Source organism: Syngnathus typhle, linkage group LG1 (assembly GCF_033458585.1).
Source record: "Syngnathus typhle isolate RoL2023-S1 ecotype Sweden linkage group LG1, RoL_Styp_1.0, whole genome shotgun sequence".
Lineage (NCBI taxonomy): Eukaryota > Metazoa > Chordata > Actinopteri > Syngnathiformes > Syngnathidae > Syngnathus > Syngnathus typhle.
The window spans coordinates 23442146-23464582 of NC_083738.1; the positions used below are offsets into that span (position 1 = coordinate 23442146).

The 22437-nt window shown below is 45.7% G+C and overlaps 1 protein-coding gene across 1 annotated transcript; it reads right to left on the minus strand.

Annotated features, from left to right (window-relative positions):
- Nucleotides 1-500: 500 nt before the first annotated feature.
- On the minus strand, nt 501-22334 carry LOC133163777 (macrophage mannose receptor 1-like). Its single transcript, XM_061293999.1, has 25 exons — nt 22150-22334; nt 21883-22013; nt 18928-19130; nt 18757-18863; nt 18521-18633; nt 18404-18448; nt 18176-18331; nt 4778-4863; nt 4485-4596; nt 4360-4407; nt 4124-4291; nt 3757-3879; nt 3559-3666; nt 3458-3493; nt 3249-3386; nt 2923-3066; nt 2680-2814; nt 2436-2584; nt 2236-2356; nt 2110-2161; nt 1980-2043; nt 1780-1910; nt 1667-1716; nt 1433-1606; nt 501-1352 (listed from the first exon to the last, which is right to left on the minus strand). The coding sequence occupies exons 2-25, from the start codon at nt 21890-21892 to the stop codon at nt 1078-1080; spliced, it is 2748 nt and encodes a 915-aa protein (XP_061149983.1). The 5' UTR covers nt 21893-22013; nt 22150-22334; the 3' UTR covers nt 501-1077.
- Nucleotides 22335-22437: the final 103 nt, after the last annotated feature.

Here is a 22437-nt window from a genome sequence, read left to right on the forward strand (position 1 = left end):
CAGGCTGTTGCTCTGATGAACTCACACCACTCTTAGAGTCTGAGTCGTTACTTTGCAATAACGTCCTGCTCTTCACACCTTTTTTGAATTTGTCTACACTGTTTTTGCCATTTTTCACATGTCTTGAGTGTTGTTCGTCACCTAAATGTTGAACAGAGGGTGTGTTTTACTGAAGTCAAATTCCTTGTTTGGCACGCTCAAACATGGTGAATAAAAAAACTCTTGAATCTTGTAATGGTGACAGACAAGACTACCCGCGACCCTCGTGAGGATAAGCGCTTCAGGACAATGGATGGATTTGATTACGTGAATAGCAATATCAAAATTGTTACAAAGCAGTATACAATCATTTTTTTCAAAATGGTTCCAAAGAGCAATACAAAATGCACCCAAATGGCGTCATGAGGAAGTGCAAATTGACCGGATTAAAAAATTGCCCTGTCCAAACCAGTAAACTATTAAATGAGTTAACCAGGTGACACACCGATTGTCTTTATTATTTTATTATTTTTTTGGTCAATTAAACAAGGTAAAACAACAGATGGTATAATAATGCATGGTAAATTTAACAATAAGTAAATGAAATCTAAGAAATCAATGATGAAAATACTCGGTAAATCTAAAAGAATAACAACATGGTAAATTGGACAAAGTAATAATGCATGGTAAATCATCAGATGGCGTAATAATAATGTATGGTAAATTTAACAATAAGTAATTGAAATATAAGAAATCAATGATGAAAATGCACGGTAAATCTAAGAGAATAACAACATGGTAAATTGGACAAAGGAATAATAATGCAAGGTAAATCATCAGATGGCATAATCATGATGCATGGTAAATTTAACAATAAGTAAAATGAAATATAAGAAATAAATGATGAAAATGCACGGTAAATCTAAGAGAATAATAACATGGTAAATGGACAAAGGAATAATAATGCATGGTAAATCGTCATTTCACATGTTAAGTCATGAAGAGGAAGAAGTAAACAGAATCATAATGCATGGTAAATCAATCCAGCAGTCAGTCAATCAAAATGCACGGTAAATCAAACAGAACGATCATGCAAGGTCAATTGCATTCATATGATGACTCGCAGCTTGCATTGGCGCCTTTATCCAGCTCATAACGCTTCGTGGGCATCTTACACATGTAGCCGTTGAGTTCCGCGCACGACTTCATCTTCCATTTGCCACCCACCTGGCTCAAGGCGGCCACGCAATTCTCCAACCCCTCGCCAGGTTCTTCCGGAGCCCAGTTGGTGAAGGTCACCTTCTGGTGGTCCGACCACGCAAATTCGCCGGGAACCACCGGGGCGTTCAGTCCGATCCACGTGTCGCCGGGGGCTGCAAACAGCAAGAGCGCTCTCATTTGCTTTCCAGATATGGCAGCGATCAAGCAGTTGCGACGCTTGGCGAGCGCGCACCTGACGTCAGGAGGTCTTGCAGCCAATCCCGCTCAACCTTGGAGCGAATGGACACCAGCTTGGCCTTCAGACAGGAGCAGGATTCTCGAGCGTCGTACCACGTCTTTCTCTCATCAAAAGGTTTGTAGCAAAAGTCCGCAAACTCCTCCCATTCAGGTCCCAAGCATCTCGGCTCTGCGCGCAAGATGGCGTCACGTGATGAAGTACGCTTCCTATTCTAGACAGCCTACTCACCCTGGTCAAGAAAAGTGTAAGACGGAGACCGAGCCAAACCGTCACCATCCCTGCAGACAGTTAAGTGAGAATGAGCCGGGCGTCTTCAAATAGACGCTGCAGTGAGAGCCAACCTCGAGGTGATCCCGTTCCTGGCGGAGCTGCTGTAGGCCTCCTGTGGCTCTTTCTTCACCAAAGTCACAATTCCTCCGATCGCGTTCTCAATGACGCCCGAGTGAATGGCAGCCGCGCAGATGTTTGACTCCTGCACTCAGAGAACATCTCGGACAAAGAACAAGAACTCCGCTGGCAGCTCGTGCACTAATTAACATACTTGTTTGTAGATCTGTGTTCCGTAGACTGTGTAGGGTCGGGCGCAGCCCTGCGCGCACCGGACCCTGCGGGAGACCTTGAGTTACGAGGAGGCTTTTGTGCAAGAAAAATTGATGGCGGGTTTGACTCACGTCATTGAACCGTCGAGGCCGAGGCTGGTGGCTGTGCTGTTGCATAAGATGTCTGCGGGTCAGAAGGGCAAATCAAAGCCTGTTTCTTGCTGGTTTTTCCACTGCACTCCAAACGTCGGTACTCACCGCGAAAGGTGTCGTCAGGCATGCACCCTAAGATGTCAAAGCGAAGGCCATAAAATCTTGGCAGGAGGCGGACGTACTTGGCGAACACGAACCTGGTTAGCATGTGCCTCCCCACAACAGGCTGGAAACAAAACACGCGCGTTTGCAATGAATGGCAACTGCCTGGATGACAAAGTTGGAGTCGCCTACCGCTCGCTCACCTGCTCTGGGTGGCGATACCAAGTCTCTCCGTCAATACTTAACTGCAACTCAAATATGCTGGACGAATACTCTTGGTTCATACACCTCTGGGTCACAATGCCCGTCACCTTGTAGGTCTGACCGAGGTTCACCTGGATCCAGCTGCCGCCTGAGGGCGGAAGGCATTCCATTCCATTGCTCAGGACACCAAATTACCAGTAACTACGACGGAGAGCTGTGTTTTTTTTTTGTTTTTTTACATACGTATTTTGGACGGTGTCCAGCAACCGCTGCCCCCCAGACGCGCTTTGTGAGGTTCGCCATTGATCTCAGCGGAAGAGGCTGTGAAGGAGGAGTCTGGGATTGTCCCGTCAGCGATGCCCAGACTGTCAAGACACACTGAGGAAAGACAAAAAAGTGGAAGGAACGCTCGCTCATTCACTCTCACGTCTGGCCAGCCGACGCGCTTTCTGGGGATCCGTTGGATTCTTTCCTTGTGAAGCCCACCTTTCTGCACACAGCTGTAGACGATGTGGTGGTATTTGGAGACACTAGGGCAGGGGTCCGGAAGCGTAGGTTGAATGGGGCAATGCTGATGTTTGTCACACATGGCTCTAAAGTGAGAGAGAGCCCCTTTCATCCTGCAGCGATCTGCAAATGACAACACAGCGCCATTTGATGCACATTTCATTCACATACCGACTTCAACTGGTTGCAGGAGTCCATGCATATTGATATTGAATTATAGGTTACAAATGAGTTACTGGACTGCGTGTGACACCTCGCGACAGAAACTAAAGCTAAAATCAACAATGCCACTGGAGGATTCTTACCGTGTGATCCGGCGCCGTCAGTCAGACAGACGTTGGTACGCCTCCGGCCGAGGAAAGCCGACTGTACGCGGATGACGCTTTCATCGGAACAACGAAGGACTCTCAAATCGTCTTGGCAAATAAATTCCTCCTTGTAGCCTGCGAGCGAGAGAGCACAACCGTTGACTTCTCTCCGTCTTTTTTTTACAGAGACGTTGAAGGCGACTTACCATCATGTAGCAGCAGCTGGGGTTTTGCTGTCTTTCCTAGAAGCGGGAACCAGAACGTGTGATGAAGATCCACCCACCGTGGGGCGTCACATCTCACTTACCTTTTCCTCTTTTCTTGCAGACGTAGCCTTTCATGTTGTCGCACTTGTCACGCTTCCAGTCACTGCTGCCGGTGAGCAAGGAAAGACATTTCCCCTCTTTGGGGTCACCTGGAGGGAGGAGGGGGGGGGGGGAGACAAGATCTGAGCGAGCGCTCATCCGTTCCTCCAAAGTGCAGCTGACAACCGCCTCAGCCCGACCTTCACTCGAGTGGAGGTAAGAGAAGGGGGATCCGTCAGCCCACTTGCCGCCGTCACCCTCGATGCCTCCGTTGGCGCCCAACCACAGGGAGGCGTCATCGCCCATCAGAACCTTGGCGATACCTTTGGATCCCAAAGAGAACATGCACGATTCCAAAACGACTCACACATGACTACAACTTGACGGGTGTGGCACAGCCATGACAAAGTGCTAACAATACTGCAACAAAGAGTGAAGCCAAAAAACAAACAAGCAAAGCTGGCCATATCTCAGCTTGATCACGTTTCGAATGGAAAGGAAGGTGAAGTAGGGGAAAAAAAAAAAAGTTTCTTTCTCAAGTCATGCGCAAATTCACGACCAGCCAACCCTTTATGAAGCCCTGCTCATCGGTGTCGGTGATGCTGAGCAGGTCCCCTTCGAGGAGTTTGCAGTCGTCTTGCGCCTTCTGCCAGGTCTTGGTGGGCTGGCTGATCATCAGGTAGCAGAAGTCGTTGGTGGGGTTGTCCAGCCACCAGCCGCATTTGTAAGTCCAGCCTGCGAGCCATAGACGGCATAAGACAGCGGCAGTGCGGCATGAGACAGCGGCAGTGCGGGACACCTACTGACTAGGCTGACTGATGATGCCAGCCGTCGAGTCCCTCCGCGCTTGGCTGCAAGGAAGGGGGTCAAGTATCAGCAAATGCGATGGATGCGTCCAAAAAGGAGCGCTCGGGAGCGACGTTTGCACCTGTTTTGCAGAAGAATGGCCGCGTCGTTGAGCACTCACAGCCACTCAACTCCCCAACAGAATTTGGGAACGCACAGTCCCCCGTGGTGTCTTTTTCCCACCGTTTGTACTCCTGCGGACGACACGCGTGTATTGGACTCCCAACGCCCTTCCTGGGCTCACTCGCACCCACGTTTTGCCCATTTCCCCTCCAAAACAATCCAATCGTTGAGCGGCATTTCTCCCCTTTTTTTTATGCTGCTCAAATTTGGACTTTCCCAGCGCAGCTTTTGAAAAATAAGCAATTCACTTACAAAGGTTGTTCCGTCACTCCACTCGTAGTCGTCGCCCGTCGTTTTCTTGAGTCCCACCAAAGCAGATTGTGAGGTCTGCGAGTGATCTTGAGGGAAGGAAGGAAGGAAGGAAGGACAAGAAGAGTTTCAGGGCGAGAAGAGCTTCAGGCAAATGACGAGTGCGGAGGTTCAACTTGGTGCTCACCATACACAAATTGGGCCTCTTGCTTAGAGTGGACGCTAGCCAGGTGGCCTCCCCGGACTTGACAGAACTTCTCGGCATTGTCATAATTTTCATGCGTCTTCTCGTAACGGTAACAATAATCGTCATAGTGGAAGGAGTTGTCGTCGCAGTAGGCAGCTGGGCCCGCAAAGAAAAACGTTACCGTGACAAGACGGCCAAAGTGCAAATAAGTGTGCTGCAACTCACTCTTCACGACAGCAGGACCACGTTTGGGGGAACACGTCTGTCCCTCTGGGCAGCCTGCACAAAAAAAGACCCGTTTGCTTCTTTCATTGGCAACGTGAGCACGGACGTGCAGGCTTACTCTGCGGCCGTTTGCACATGTAGGCCAACGAGGAATGACAGGAGCCAGACCTCCACTTGCCGGGCTCACCAATTCCCCCTTGGTTGACGTAGGCGCAGGACGCAACGGCGGCGCTGTCGGGAGAAACAAAAAGGAATATTTTCCAGTTTTTATTTTTCCTCCCAAAGTGTCCGTCTTCAAAACTGGTTCCAGAACCTGCGCCTGACAACAGCATGCAGAGTTGTGAGGTCTTACCTCTCGAGTTGATTTGGGGCCCAGTTGCGGTGTGTTGTTGTCTGGCCATCGGACCAGGTCAGCTTCTGGGTCCCGCCTTCAAAGCGACACCAGGAGTCGTCGCATTTCTGCAGGGAAGAACAACAACAGTCCCAGTTGTTTCTCCAGACTCCACTGCCGCTTCCATCTCACCTGGTTGGAAAGTCCCAGCCAGAAGGGGGTGTCCTTGTCCATGGTCGTCTTCACAAAGTCTTCCTCGGCCGAGGAGGTGATCGAGACCAGGTCGCCGCCCAGCCAGACGCAGTGGTGCCAGGCCCCCAGCCAACCGTTGGGGACTTCCATCTTCTTGTAGCAGCTGGAGTCGCGCTCGGTCCACCCGGGATCACACTTGCTGTCTGAGGGCACAACTTGGGGAAAAGGCGGACAGATCAGAGCACACTCCTGTTTTTGCCCTGCAGTCCACTTTTGAGCAAAGGGTCATTTTCTCGGGTCGGGCAAATTGGAAGATCACTCGACTTGGTTAAGCTCAGCCCAGTGCATTTTTTGAAATGATTCCGGAAAATTCACCTTCACGCTTGAGAAACAACCCGTCCGCACGCACACAAAGTGCCGCTGTGCAAGTTAAGACGATGCAAAAAGCATTCAACATGTGGCTGAGTACTTCACAAAATTGAACAAAAAACTGCAAAGAATTTGTCGGTTGGCATGGTGTGACTCCAGGATCATGTGCTCAGTCTGACTTACCGTCAAGAGTCGGCGCTGTCAATCCTGCAAGAGGAAACGAAAAGACAGACTTTAAGGCACAGACGGAGGTCAAGGGGCGATAACGGTCGGTGGGGCGTCATGCCTCACTTACCTTTTCCTCTTTTCTTGCAGACGTAGCCTCTCTTGTTGCCGCACGGGTCGTACTTCCAGTCGCCGCTGCCAGTGAGCAAGGAAAGACAATTTCCTTTGGCGTCACCTGGAGGGAGGGAGGGAGACAAGATCTCAGTGCTCCTCCGTTCCTCCAAAATGCAGCAGACAACCGTCTCCGACCGACCTTCCCAACGGCGCTTGAACGTGAACGAGGATCCGTCAATCCATTTGCCGTCATCGTCATCGAGTGAGACATCGGCGCCCAACCACAGAGAGGACGCTTGTGCCTGACTCATGACACCTGTGGATCAAAAGAGAACATGCAAGAAGAATAGGGGGATGTTAGCCAAGATGACGAGTAGTAGAATCAACACCAAGCCAACAATAACAGTGCGGTATACTGCGCTCGAACTATTATTTCATGTTCTAATGATAACAGTTGCACTTATATGGTTTCATATGCACTTATTGATACACAAACAATGTATGTTTAAAAAAAAAGGGTGACACTACTTTGCGGGTGGTCTTGAAACCAATTATCCGCGGTAAACGAGGGATTACTGTACCATCAAACCTGTCCTGTAAAGAGATATAAAAATAATACGAAGGGGATGTGGAAGGAAGGTATTAAACACTGGAGCTAAAAACAAAAACACAAAGTACCCGGTTTATTGTATTGAAATCGAGCGATCGATACACAATATGAAAGCGGTGGTCAATGAAGAAGTTTTTTTTTGGTCAATGTGGGTGGGACCTGCCAGCTGGCAGGAAAATCACAGGATCCAGACAGACTTGGCTGCTCAATCCATATATTTCTTGGTGTAGAAGTAAAACCTCAACTGATGACAATGATATGGATATGTGTAGCATCCACAAAAGTTCTTGATGAAATTGCACAACCACTGACTCACATATGCATTATGTCTTACATCTGGTAGATTTCCAAAGGATATGAAAATAGCTACTACCACTGTAGAAATAGACTAATTACACGCCATTCTCTCTCTGCTCTTTCAGTACTCCGAGATCCTTGAATAAGTTTCACAGAAAAACTCGACAACTTTGTTGAATAAAGAAAAGAAAAAAGTCAATATGGATTCTCAGCACAACATCAATGGCACTAATGGATCCTATCGAGAGCGTCACGCACACAAAAAAAGGTGATGGGTATTTTCACAGATCTAAAGGAAGCATTTGACACAATAAATCATGGCATCAGAGTGGACTGGGTGAGGAGCGACTTAATCAACAGGCAGCAATTTGTAAAAACTGGAGATCAGACTTTTTGCCCATAACATGTGGAGAACCTCAAGGGTCGGCTGTCCTTGCTCCTAAACGCGATCATCGTGCAGTAATGCAGCAAAAATAATGAAATGCATTTTGTTTTGCTCGTGATACAAACATCTATTGCGCTGTGGACAATGGACAGCAGCTTATGGAAACAACCACAATTTGAGGGAACCAAAATTCGCATGATTTGAAAAGTACACATATCGAACCTCATTTGGAAGGGAAAATTGACTTCTGAAATAAAAGTCCTGGGTGTGACTGTTGACAATAAAAATCTGCTGGAAATCATGTCAAAACAAAAATGTCAAAGGCAATTCGGAAGCATTGCGGACTCCAGATACCGACATCTACTCAGATAACTGTATGGGGAATATGGGGTAACACCGAATAAGTCAAGCGATAAGAAAAATAACAAGGAGAATACAAATGCACTTTTTATAATACCAGACAAAACTTTTGTCACTCAGGGATCTCGATCAAACACAAGACAGCTCAAATTATGATGTACACAGCAAGATATGGTGACCTTCTTCCAAGCGGGAGACACTTTTTTTTTTTTATGGAAAGGCAGGCAGGGTAGGGTGGCTATCATCTGAGACGGAAACTGAATATTAGGCGTGGAAAAGTCTGCTGAACAACTATAAAAATGTGTATTACTGTTTGTGGGGTGAAATTGTGCAATGGTCGAGAAAATGAGCACACGTAAAAACTGCTCAAAAAAGTGTATCAAATCTGGTCTCTTAACATGCCTGAAAAAAAAGACAAGTGACTACACACAGGCAAAAGGGAATCTGAAAGTGTGTCTCTTTTATTGATTTGTATGTTGAAGTATTTGTTGAATGGATTAGGGTGGGAATCTAAAAAGCTCTGCTTCCTCCTACTCCAGCATTCTTTGGTGTTTTTGGGTTGTTTTGTTTTCATTTTGGGTGACTTAGATATGGCACTTTAAAGTGCTTTCTTTTCCTATTTACGTGTTTTAAATATGTGCAAAATGAACAGAACTTGTTCGTGGCCAATATTTTAATTCACGGCCGCCTACCGTGCACAAAGCTCTGCTCTTGCGAGTCGGCGATGCTGAGCAGGTTCCCTTGGTGGGCTTGGCAGTGGTCTTGCGCCTCCTGCCAGGTCTTGGTGGGCTGTGGGATGATCAGGTAGCAGAAGTCGCTGGAGGGGTCATCCAGCCACCAGCCGCATTTGTCAGTCCAGTCTGCGAGCCAGACATAAGACGGCGTTACGCAAGACAGTGCAAGACGGACGGCGCCAGTGCTGGACACCTACCAGGTTGGCCCACCAATAGTGGACGGCCTCCGCCGCGCTTGACTGCAGAGAAAGGGGGTATAAGCAAATGCGGGACCCGTCCAAAAGGAGCGCTTGGGAGCGACGTTAGCACCTGTTTGGCAGACAACTGGCCACTCGGATCGGCATCTGGCGTTCAGGTAGATCTGTGTATCAGCTATAAATGCACAGTCACCACCGGAGTGGCTTCTGTCATTGATGTCTTCGTAGTCCTGCGGACGAGATTTGGGACAGAACTTTAAGCGTGTTGCATTTGATCTGGTCGTCTTCCTGCCGCATTTCCTCACTTAATGGCGTACCTTCTCTCATTCAAGTTTCACTTTGGTTTGTCGGCTTCACTTTATTGTCAGTCAAAGTAGTATGAACATTGCAATGAAATGAAGCATGTTGTGCCCTCTCTGGCGAGCCAAAGGTCTCATGCGCAATGCAAATAACCCTGAATACCCAAAGACAAACCAGAGGCACCATCCAGGATATTTCCTGGACATCTTAACTGCCTCCTCGCTGTCTCTAAAATCAGAGCGCCAAAAATGTGTCATCGGCTGCCCGATGCCTCAAGACAAAACGGATGCCTGCAAACAGACTTTTCCAAAGGCCTCCAGCAATTCACTTACCAAAACTGTTCCGTCACTCCACTTGTAGTTGTTGCCCTTCTTCTTGAGTCCCACCCAAGGAAAATAATTAATTTGACGCTGATCTTGATGAAAGGAGGGAGAACAACAGCTTCAGGGCAAGAAGAGCTTCAGCCAAGTGACGACTACGGCGGTTCCTCTTGGTGCTTACCTTCCAGGAATTGGGCATCTCGCTTAGAGTGGACGCGAGGGAGGTGGGCTCCCCGGGCGAGACAGAACTCCTCAGCATCCTCTTGAGTTTCACGACTCGTGCCAAAAAGATAGCAATGGTCGTCATAAAGGATGTTGCCATCGTCGCAGTCAGAAGCTGAGGGCACAAAGAAAAACATTGAGGAGGAAACCATGACCAGATGGTGCAAATAGGCGTGCTGCAACTCACTCTTCACTAAAGCAGGACCACTTTTGGTGGAACACGCCGGGCAGTCTGCAAAGAAAAAGACCCTGTTTGAGCTTTTCTCCTTTCAAAGTCAACCCGATTACAAACATGCAGGCTTACCCAGCGGCCGTTTGCACATGTAGGCTAAGGAGGAAGCGCAGGAGCCAGACCTCCACTTCCCGGGATACTTAGGAGCCTTTTGGGCGACGTAGGCGCAGGACGCGACGTCGGCGCTGTCGGTAGATTAAAAAAAAAAAAAAAAAAAAAAAAAAGAACGTTTTCCTATTTTTCCTTGAGTGGTCATTCTCAAACTTGGTTCCAGAACCTTTACGCCGACGTCTCCGCCTGACAACAGCATGCAGAGTTGTGAGGTCTTACCTTTCAAGTTGATTTGGGGCCCAGTTGCGGTGTGTTGTTGTCTGGCCATCAGACCAGGCCAGCTTCTGACTCCCACCTTCAAAGCGACACCAGACCTTGTCGCATTTCTGGGGGGAGAAAAGAAAACAGTTCCAGTTGTCGCCGCAGAGTCCACTGCCGCTTCCGTCTCACCTGGTTGGAGAGTCCCAGCCAGAAGTGGTTGTACTTGGCCATGGTCGTCTTCACAAACCTTTCCTCGGCCGAGGAGGTGATCGAGACCAGGTCGCCGCCCTCAGAGACGCAGTGGTGCCAGGCACCCAGCCAACCGTTGGGGACTCCCATCTTCTTGTAGCAGCTGGTGCCGTACCCGCGCCACCCGAGAGCACACTGGTTGGCTGAGGGCATAATTTGGTGAACAGGCGGACAGATCAGAGCACACCGATGGCATGTTTTTACTCGATGCTCTTCATTGGGCGCATGGCAACCAAATGCACGAGGATTCTGTCAGGGAGGGCAATGCTCATTGTGCCTTTGGGCCCTTCCAAAAACTTGCCTGTCCTTCATTTTGGGGTGCGCTGCTGATTGTTTGCATCAAAGCATCACTTGTGCCTGCCAAGGATTGATTGGTTGATTGATTCACTTTTATTTCTTCACAACATCATTGGTCATGATTACATGTCCACAGATCATGACATGAGATTGCACACAACTGCCCCAAAGTTCTGCTATGAAGCTTCAGATGTACAGTGGGGCAAACAAATGATGTAGTCAGCCACCAACTGCGCAAGTTAAAAGATGCCTGTCATTTTCATCAGAGGCACTATGTGAGACAAAATGAATCGAACTCGAACTCACAGTGTTCGCACTTCATCTTCACCATCAGCGAGCCCCACCCACCAGTCACGCACGTGTGGCAAATCCATGACCAATGACCTAAGCCCAAATCAGGTCCTCGCACATTTCACCACTGGGGGGTGCTAAAGCACAAGGCAACTCAGCAACTGTAACATTGCAACAGTTGGACCCCGCGCCACTCTTTTTAGCTCAGGAAGCCCGTGTCCTTGAATTAAATGACAAAGTACAAAGCCAAGCTAGGCTGGGCTGGGCTGGGCTGGGCTGAGCAGTGCAGGGGTTTCATGGGGAAGAGGGGCTTTTAAACTGCGGGCTCAGTCAGGTTAACCCAAATAAGCACGGGCCTCGAATGGACTCTGAGGGGCAAATGCAATATTCAGATGAACACGCACTGAAAATCAGAGTCTCTTGTAAAAGTCCGGCTGAATTTTGCAAAGAATTTCACTGAGAAAAAGAAATGAATTTTTTGAGAGAGAAATTCATTGAGAAAAATAAATGAATAGGTTTTTGATCATAAAATTCATGAGACATTATTGTTCATGAAAAAATAGTTATTGTAGAAAGAGCTGAAGAAATTATTTTTAAATGATAATGATTATCATTTATAATTTCATTACAATGTACATAAATAAATCATCATACGGATTTGTGTGTTTATTGATGTCTCATTGATGAGGTTTTTGATCATGTAATTCTTGTAGAAAGAGCTGAAGAAATGATTATTGTTAAATTATAATGATTATTTATCATTTATAATTTCATTACAATGTACATATTTTTTTATTTATTATTCATTATATTTAGATGAAAGAAAACGAGAAATAGCTTTATAATAGAGGCGCTAAGAACTATCTGTTGTATAAAGGGCTGTATGAAATAATTATTCGTAATATGTTTCAATAATATCAATAATGATTACATTTTAATGCTAAGAAATGGTTTAGTTAGGAAGAGCGCAGGTTCGTCAAGTAGTGCTTTACAAGTTCATGAGAAGTTGAGCAAGTTCGGCAGGGTTCACGGCCAACAAAGACGTTACTTGCTACATGGTTGTTGTTGTTGCATGATACGTAGATTGGATGTTTTAGTGTTACTTTGTATCGTTATGTGGCGTGGAGAAATCGCGGACGTTTGAAACGTGTTGCTGCTGCCTGCCGTCCGTCGCCCGTCATTCATATTTCTCACATCCACCGCTAGAGGTCTCCCCAGACCACCGAGATGCGCTCGTCCGTCCGTCTGAGTGACTGTGCCCTTTGAATGAGCATAGTAGAGACAGGTTGACTTCCTCTATAGGCCCTTTGGAATTACTTCAAAGTCAAGTTGTTCGTATATTCTGACAGAGCAGCAGCCAACATGAACGAAAATGATAAACGCACCTTAAAAAGCCACCCCATATTTGAACGAACGAGAAAGGAATGGAAAGAACACGATTGGCCACGGTACGAAGGAAGCAATTGCGCTCACTCGAGCAAGAGTGACGTCATCAAAGTTGTACACAGCAACAGCATCAGAATAATTCAAAAGTTCACAGGAGCTCATTTTTGTGCTCAGAATTGGATCCATTGCAATAAAGTGTTTTGATCTCAGGCCCTGTAATGTTTTGACAAGAGTAGAAGCAGATGCAGTCATGCGAACTCACAGTACAGTACATTTCATCACGTTGTCGACAGCGGTATTGTTTTAGCAACGAACTCTGTTGAACTGACTGGTTTTAATTGACTAAATTGCTTACCTGACACGCATGTCCAATATAGACCAAGCATGAGAATAGACCTCTCGAGTGCCTCCCACATCTTGGAGAGAGAGAGGGAGAGAGAGCGCGGGGGAAAAGAATCGCCTCACTGAGGGTCGCAGAGATTGCACTCCGGAGAAAAGAAATGACAACGGCCTGTGGATTCCAGTCTGGAGAAACAAATGGACGTTTGGTGTGCCTGCTTGCTCCAAGCCAGAGACAAGCCAAGCCCACACGCCAACCACGTCACGTAGCACAAAATGTGGGAGTGGCGAGCGCGTGTGACGGACGCACTGTACCCTTTGAGTCCTTTATTTGTTTTGTTACTTTGATTCCTTTATTTTTTTGGGTTACTTTGTAAATGTTCTGGTGTATGCGTGAACAACAGCAAGAAGCAGTCAACTCATTTAACAGTAAATCGAAATCATGAAATCCAAGTAGGAAAGTGGGAATGAAAGGAGGTGGAATTCAATGTATTCATTTCACAGTAAATCAAAATCATGAAATCCAAGTCTGAAAGTGGGAATCAAATGAGATGTACTTGTGAATGAAAATGAGCGAGGAGACGATGAGCAAATGAATCTGAGAGAAATGAGGGGGAAACGTCAAGGCCCTTGAGTGCAATAATTTGCACGCCATGCGGGGATCTTGTGGCTTGTTGGCTCTTTGGGGGAAGCAAACGCTTGAGGACTCAGACGACTCCTCGATGGGATTGTTATCTCTTACACATTTTCAGGCACTTACACAGGGTCACCAGATTTGGGGTTTTCAAAAGGAAGATACCCTTTTTTTTGGGGGGGGGGGGGGGGGGGCTCATGGGTGTGTCTGTGTATGTTATGACACAAATGACATGGTGTCTGAAGAGCAATTGCATTTATTGGTTCAAATAGCACAAAACATATGTAAAATACTTTTTATTAATATTTATAATATAAATATAAGAAAAAGTCTCATATTATTCTCATCGAACTTTTCATTCAGCTCCTCCGTGAACGTGCAGTTTGGTTTCGGCTCGTATCTCTTGGTATGGCGCCGTGAGTGGCTGCCTCCCAGCAGTGTTCTCTCTCTTTTCCTCTTTATTTCCTTCTTTTCTCCTTTTTCTTCTGTCTTTTTGTCCATTCGGCGTTGCTGGTGCCTTCTACCGCACCTCGGTACCTCTTCGGATCGGATATTTTATTTTATTTATTTTTTCTTCCTGGGACCGGGATCATCGGTCGAGGCCGGCGTAACTCTACGACAGCTTCCTGCTTATCCGACCAGCGATGACCGGGTCCCTCGCGTTGGCCTTGCAGCCGCAACACCTGTGGGGAGTCCGCTCCCTCGTGCTCGTCGGAACCAACGACTTTCGCCATGCTAGCCCCGTGGTGACCATCTGCACGTCCCCCGACAGGGTGCCCGGGACGCTGCTCGCACGTTTGCCTGCTTTGTGGTGTTTTCACCAATTCACCACCACGGTCCATTGGGCGCCGTTGAACTGGACTGCCCTTACACCCGTCGATGGACCCCGTGGAGGCTATTTTGTGTGTTTTGGGGTGTTCTCTTGTATTGAGGGGTGCTAGGTGGCCGCTGTTACTTTTTTTCCCTTTGTCTTTTAGCTTTGATTTGCTTTGATGGCTTTTATCTTGTGCACTTTCTGACTTTCTTTGTGGCGCCGTTGTGTGGCAGCCTTATGAGAGCCTATTGAGTTGCGCTCATGCCATCTGTGTGTCTTTTGTATACCCGCTCTGTGGTATGGATACTGCTGGGGCCTGAATTTCCCCACCCCTGGGGATCAATAAATATTCAATCAATCAATCAATCATTGCTTGTAAACACTCAGTGTAAGCTGACTAGCCCACCCTACATCCATACACACACGCACACGCGCACACACACGCGCACACACACACGCACACGCACACACACAGAGTGACAATCAGCAAAGTGATACATTTGAGGAGAAAGGCGTGACTTATTTGCGAACCATACTGAGAAACCTGGAATTGAGTGAAACGGAACGGAGTGGCACTTCTATTGACAATGTACTGTACATGTATTAAGTTTGAGGCAGTCCGAAAACGTCCCGGAAGATTTTGAAATTGCCCCCAGACATCTTTTTAGCTCTCTAAAGTAGGACAGAAATATACAATTTTGAAACCTGGCATCTGGACCCATATCACAAATGAACAAATCGGAAAAACAGTTCAAATTCCTTGCACATTTGTTTTTAAAAGAGTCAAGGTCTGTCTATCCATTTGTAGCAATAGCAAAATTGTTACAAAGCAGTATACCGTAATTTTCGGACTATAAGTCGCGTTTTTATTTTTCATAGTTTGGGGGGGGGGGCGACTTATACTCAGGAGCGACTTATATATGTTTTCTTTTCCACAAATTTTTACTTGATCATTAACACATCACTTACTTACAAGTATAGTTGACCACTTCACATGTTATTTTTAGTATAGTTGATCACTTCACATGCTTTGATATCTTTATCTTGAACATATTCAAAACATGAAAAATAGAGAGAAAAAATCAAATAAAGCAATTAACACTTTAAAGCGCCATATCCTCTGGACATGTCCTCTGTCACCAGGATGACATTAAGGATGAGAAATTTGGTCGATGGATTTAATGATTTGGAGTGACACAAATGGTTTGATAATATTGTTGTTTATGTGATAGTTATTTAAAATATAGTTTATATATCGTTGTATGGGCCTTTGGAATATTTCGAACTGTTGACAAAGGACGATTGATAAAAGACGAGAAATTTGATCGATGGATTTGGAGTGACACAAATGGTTTGATAATATTGTTATTTATATGATAGTTATTTAAAAGATAGTTTATATATCTTTGTATGGGCTTGTGGAATAATTTGAAGTGTGGCGCGGCACACGGCATTGTTGACAAAGGACGATCGATGGATTTAATGAATTGGAGTGACACAGATGGTTTTATAAACGTGTTATTTAAGTACCGTATTTTCCGCCCTATAAGGCGCACCTAAAAACCTAAATTTTTATCAATAGTCAACAGTGCGCCTTATATAATGTTATATTATTAAATAACTGAATGTTATGTCAGACCCGTTCTCAGCTCCTTGTTTGTGCTTGTCACGTTAGCATACCGTATCGTTTAGCCTGTTGTTGCTCGTTCTTGTCTGTTCTTGGATTTTGTCGAATAAATTGACCCCAAAATGCGATTTATACTCCGGAGCGACTTATATATGTTTTTTTCCACATTTTTGGGCATTTTATGGCAGGTGCAACTTATAGTCCGAAAATTACGGTACAATCATTTTATTTATTTTTTTAAATGGTTCCAAAGAGCAATAAAATAAATGCACCCAAATGGCGTCATGAGGAAGTCTAATACTCGTACCTCGGGCGTAATAAATTAGTGATCAAATTGACCAGATTATAAAATTGCCCTGTCCAAACCAGTAAACTATTACCGTTTTTTTCCGTGTATAGTGCGCAAAATTTAACTAATTTATTGTCCTGAAATCTGGCACATTCACAACACATTGCCTTGTTCCTTTCGTCTCTGCTGTTCACTTCAAACACGCTCCATACGACCGCAATGCTCTGGTATCAGACAAGGCTTGCTCGATCACCTGCTCGTTTGCTGTCTGTCACAATGTACCCTACACAAATCCGAAACATTTGTTGCGGCTCCGAGTCACGACGAGGGGCAAGTTTTGGTTTCCAAGGGTGTTTTTTTCCTCTTCAACGTCTCTCCCATACAGAGCCACCTTTTTCACGTGCGCACGCCTCTTTCCCGTGCGCGCACGGAGCGCGGTGGTGCGTTTACGGGCAGTCGGAGAAATCAACGCCAACAAAAAAAAATTACATCCAGCCTAGTTAAGACCATACCAAAGACTATAAAAATGGGACCCATTGCCTCCCTGCGTGTGTGACGATCATTGGGACTTAAAAAAATGTTTTTTTAAAAATTCATAAAAATTGGGTGCGTATTATACATGGGTACAGGCTTTTTTCCAGCATCAGCATGCCATTTTTAGGGTGCGTATTATACATGGGGGCGCACTATACACGGAAAAAAACGGTATTTGTTGAATGGATTAGGGTGGGAATCTAAAAAGCTCTGCTTCCTCCTACTCCAGCATATTTTGTTGTTTTTTCATTTTGGGTGACTTCGATATGGCACTTTATTTTCCTATTTACGTGTTTTAAATATGTGCAAAATTAACAACTTGTTCATGGCCAATATTTCAATTCACGGCCGCCTACCTAAGTCCTGCTCGTGCGAGTCGGCGATGCTGAGCAGGTTCCCTTGGTGGGCTTGGCAGTGGTCTTGCGCCACCTGCCAGGTCTTGGTGGGCTGTGGGATGATCAGGTAGCAGAAGTCGCTGGAGGGGTCATCCAGCCACCAGCCGCATTTGTCAGTCCAATCTGCGAGCCAGACATAAGACGGCGTTACGCAAGACAGTGCAAGACGGACGGCGCCAGTGCTGGACACCTACCAGGTTCGCCCACCAATGGTGGACGCCCTCCGCCGCGCTTGGCTGCAGAGAAAGGGGTATAAGCAAATGCGGGACCCGTCCAAAAGGAGCGCTCGGGAGCGACGTTAGCACCTGTTTGGCAGATAACTGACTGCTTCCAGTGGCATGGTAAGTTCAGGTAGATCTGTGCATCAAATATTGTTGCACAGTCACCACCGGAGTAGCTTCTGTCGTCGAGATCTTCGTAGTCCCGCGGACGAGATTTTGGATAGAACTTTAAGCGTGTTGCATTTGATCTGGTCGTCTTCCTGCCGCATTTCCTCACTTAATGGCGTGCCTTCTCTCATTCAAGTTTCACTTTGGTTTGTTGGCTTCACTTTATTGTCAGTCAAAGTAGTATGAACATTGCATTGAAATGAAGCATGTTGTGCCCTCTCTGGCGACCCAAAGGTCTCATGCGCAATGCAACTAACCCTGAAGACCTAAAGACAAACCAGAGGCACCATCCAGGATAGTTCCTGGACATCTTAACTGCCTCCTCGCTGTCTCTAAAATCAGAGCGCCAAAAATGTCTCATCGGCTGCCCGATGCTTCAAGACAAAACGGATGCCTGCAAACCGACTTTTTCAAAGGCCTCCAGCAATTCACTTACCAAAGCTGTTCCGTCACTCCACTTGTAGTTGTCTCCCTTCTTCTTGAGTCCCACCCAAAGAAAATGATAATTTTGAAGGTGATCTTGATGAAAGGAGGGAGAACAAGAGCTTCAGGGCAAGAAGAGCTTCAGCCAAGTGACGACTACGGCGGTTCCTCTTGGTGCTTACCAGACAGGAATTGGACATCTTGCTTAGAGTGGACGCGAGGCAGGTGGGCTCCCCGGGCGAGACAGAACTCCTCAGCATCCTCTTGAGTTTCACGACTCGGGCCATGAAAATAGCAATGATAGCCATAAAGGATGTTGCCATCGTCGCAGTCAGAAGCTGAGGGCACAAAGAAAAACATTGAGGAGGAAACCATGACCAGATGGTGCAAATAGGCGTGCTGCAACTCACTCTTCACGATAGCAGGACCACTTTTGGGGGAACACGTCGGGCAGTCTGCATAGAAAAAGACCCTGTTTGAGCTTTTCTCCTTTCAAACTCAACCTGATTATAAACATGCAGGCTTACCCAGCGGCCGTTTGCACATGTAGGCTAAGGAGGAAGCGCAGGAGCCAGACCTCCACTTCCCGGAATCCTTCCAAGCCTTTTGGTCAACATGGGCGCAGGACGCGGCGTCGGCGCTGTCGGTAGATTAAAAAGGAAGGATTATTTTCCTGGGTTTTTTTTCTTCCAAAAGTGTCCGTCTTCAAAATTGGTTCCAGAACCTCCGCCCGACAACAGCATGCAGAGTTGTGACGTCTTACCTTTCGAGTTGATTTGGGGCCCAGTTGGTGTGCTTTATTGTCTCGCCATCAGACCAGGCCAGCTTCTGGCTCCCGTCTTCAAAGCGACACCAGACCTTGTCACATTTCTGGGGGGAAAAAAGAAAACAGTTCCAGTTGTCGCCGCAGAGTCCACTGCCGCTTCCGTCTCACCTGGTTGGAGAGTCCCAGCCAGAAGCGGGTGTCCACGCCCATGGTCGCCTTCACAAAGTCTTCCTCGGCCGAGGAGGTGATCGAGACCAGGTTGCCGCCCTCAGAGACGCAGTGGTGCCAGGCGCCCAGCCAACCGTTGGGGACTCCCATCTTCTTGTAGCAGCTGGTGCGGTGCCCGCGCCACCCGGGAGCACACTGGTTGGCTGAGGGCATAATTTGGGGAACAGGCGGACAAATCAGAGCACAGCGATGGCATTTTTTTACTCGATGCTCTTCATTGGGCGCATGGCAACCAATTGCACGAGGTGGTTGATTGATTCCCTTTTATTTCTTCACAACATCATTGGTCATGTGATTGCACACAACTGCCCCAAAGTTCTGCTATTAAGCTTCAGATGTACAGTGGGGCAAACAAAGGATGTAGTCAGCCACCAATTGCGCAAGTTAAAAGATGCCTGTCATTTTCATCAGAGGTACTATGAGAGCCTACCGTTTTTTTCCGTGTATAGTGCGCAATATTTTACTAATTTATTGTCCTAAAATCTGGGGTGCGTATTATACATGGGTACAAAGAAAAAAAATTTTTAATTTTTTTTTTTTTTAATTTTTTTTTTTTTTTTTTTTTAAATAAAGTCATGGTACAACAAAACCAACAACAGGACTGACCGACAAAGTCGTGGAACAAAAAGACAGGGTGACATTACCAAAGACAGGAACAGAATGACAGTAACACATGCAATGATCCAACGGTGAGCGAGGGGCAGACAGGACTTAAATACAAAACACGTTACATCGATTGAGGTGACACAGGAAGAGCGGGGTGACACGAACAGAAACTATGGCAACCTAGACACATAGCAAAACTGGGGACGAGACATGACAAATCTCCCCCGAAATAAAACTCACCTTTCTTCTTGTTTGTTGTCAATCGCGCATCGCATTCAGCCATCCTGCCCAACACACTTAGTAAAATTCATAATTGACGACACATCGTTTGATGCGATGGTGCAATCCTCGATGGTGTGTTATTGTCAAATATTGTTTGTTTTTTAATCTCCATCGCGGACCGGACGTCATACGGAGGCCGCCATTACAGATGCGCAGAACGGTTGCGCAAGACACGTCAGCTATATAAAGAGCGAGAGTTCAGTTCTCCACCTATTAGTTTCAATTCACAGTTTAATTAGCAGTTTCAATCAGCAAATAACAAAATGCGTATTACAGGTAATATTTTATTTCACAACACTTTGCCTTGTTCCTTTCGTCTCTGCTGTTCATTTCAAACACGCTCCATACGACCGCAATGCTCTTGTATCAGACGCTCGCTCGATCACCTGCTAGTTTGCCGTCTGTCACAATGTACCCTACACAAATCCGAAACATTTGTTGCGGCTCCGAGTCACGACGAGGGGCAAGTTTTGGTTTCCAAGGGTGTTTTTATTCCTCTTCAACGTCTCTCCCATACAGAGCCGCCGTGTGCGCACGGAGCGCGGTGGTGCGTTTAGGGGCAGTCGGAGAAATCAACGCCAACAAAAAAAATGACATCCAGCCTAGTTAAGACCATACCAAAGACTTTAAAAATGGGACCCATTGCCTCCCTGCGTGTGTGACGATCTTTGGGACTTAAAAAAAAAAAAAAAAAAAAAAATTAAATTTTTTTTTAAAAAAATTCATAAAAATTGGGTGCGTATTATACATGGGTACAAGCTTTTTTCCAGCATCAGCATGCCATTGTTAGGGGTGCGTACTATACATGGGGGCGCACTATACACGGAAAAAAACGGTAAATGAATCGAACTCAAACTCACAGTGTTAGCACTTCATCTTCACCATCAGCGATCCCCACCCACCAGTCACGCACGTGTGGCAAATCCATGACCAATGACGGAAGCCCAAATCAGGTCCTCGCACATTTCACCACTGGGGGGTGCTAGAGCACAAGGAAACTCAGCAACTGTAACATTGCAACAGTTGGACCCCGCTCCACTCTTTTTATCTCAGGAAGCCCGTCTCCTTGAATGAAATGACAAAGTACAAACCCGAGCCAGGCTGGGCTGGGCTGGGCTGCGCTGAGCTGAGCAGTGCAGGGGTTTGATGGGGAAGAGGGTGATGGGGGAAGATGGGGAAGCTTTTAATCTGCGGGCTCAGTCAGGTAAACCGAATAAGCACGGGCCTCGAATAGACTCTGAGGGGCAAATGCAATATTCAGATGAACACGCACCGAAAATCAGAGTCTCTCGTCAAAGTCCGGCTGAATTTTGCAAAGGATTTCACTGAGAAAAAGAAATGATTTTTTTTGAGAGAGAAATTCATTGAGAAAGAGAAATGAATTACTACTAAGTGAATTCTTTGAAAACACATTTAGATGGTGCAAATGGAACACTCACGGCAGAAATATTAGGAACTGTGTCGCAAGTTCTTTTTGTGTGCGATAACAGAACAAACAGCGTGTGATTATTTTCTGTACAGGAAGTCAACCATATTGTTATCAAGCCTAAGAAATCAGGCATGTGGTGCCCACAAGTTATCTGCTGAGCACTGACAATTTTCAATGGGAAAACAATACCAGCCATCTGTTTTTCTGGGATTTCGATTCGAGCCAAATTTAATCAAGTCGATATTGTCCCGATTGTGAAAGATAAGGCTGGCACAATAAATAGCAAAGACAAATCATCTTTGCTCGTAAGTAGGTCTTGTATAAATAAATCATAAAATGGATTTGTGTGTTTATTGATATCTCTTTGATGAAGTTTTTGATCATACAATTTACGAGGCATTTTTGTTCATAAAGAAATAGTTCTTGTAGAAAGAGCTGAAGAAACTATTATTGTTAAATTATAATGATTATTTATCATTTATAATTTCATTACAATGTATATAATTTTTAATTATGTGGGTGTGTCATGGGTGTGTCTGTGTATGTTATGACACAAATAATAATTGTGCTGTCCTCACTCTGAAGCATCTAGTTTTTCACCAGCTAGACAGCGAGTTAACGACGCTCCAAATAATCAGACTTGGTTTCTTTTAGCTGATTTATTTGTAGAATGGCCTCAAACCATTGCCCTCTTAAGACCGTCGTAAAACTAGGAGAAAATACAAGTAAAATTGTGCGTTAGCTAAACACATACAAGCTACATCACATTTACGGTGAATAGGTTTGCATTAAACATCACATGTAACCAAAATAAAATATTGTTTCAAAATTCGAATAATACTCACGGACAAATCTTGTCCAAGGCACAACATAAAAGGTTTAAACATCAGCTTTTAACACATGCACACGAGTCGACATTGCTTGCTGCCATTCGGTATTTGCTCTCAAAAACAACTTCCCACTGCAACCATTAGAGGGAGGTAAAGCGCTACATGTAAACGTGTTTCTACTTAAACTTATTACAAAAGGCAGAATAATAATAATAATAATAATAATAATAATAATAATAATAATAATAATAATAATAATAATAATAATAATAACAATAATAATAATAATAATAATAATAATAA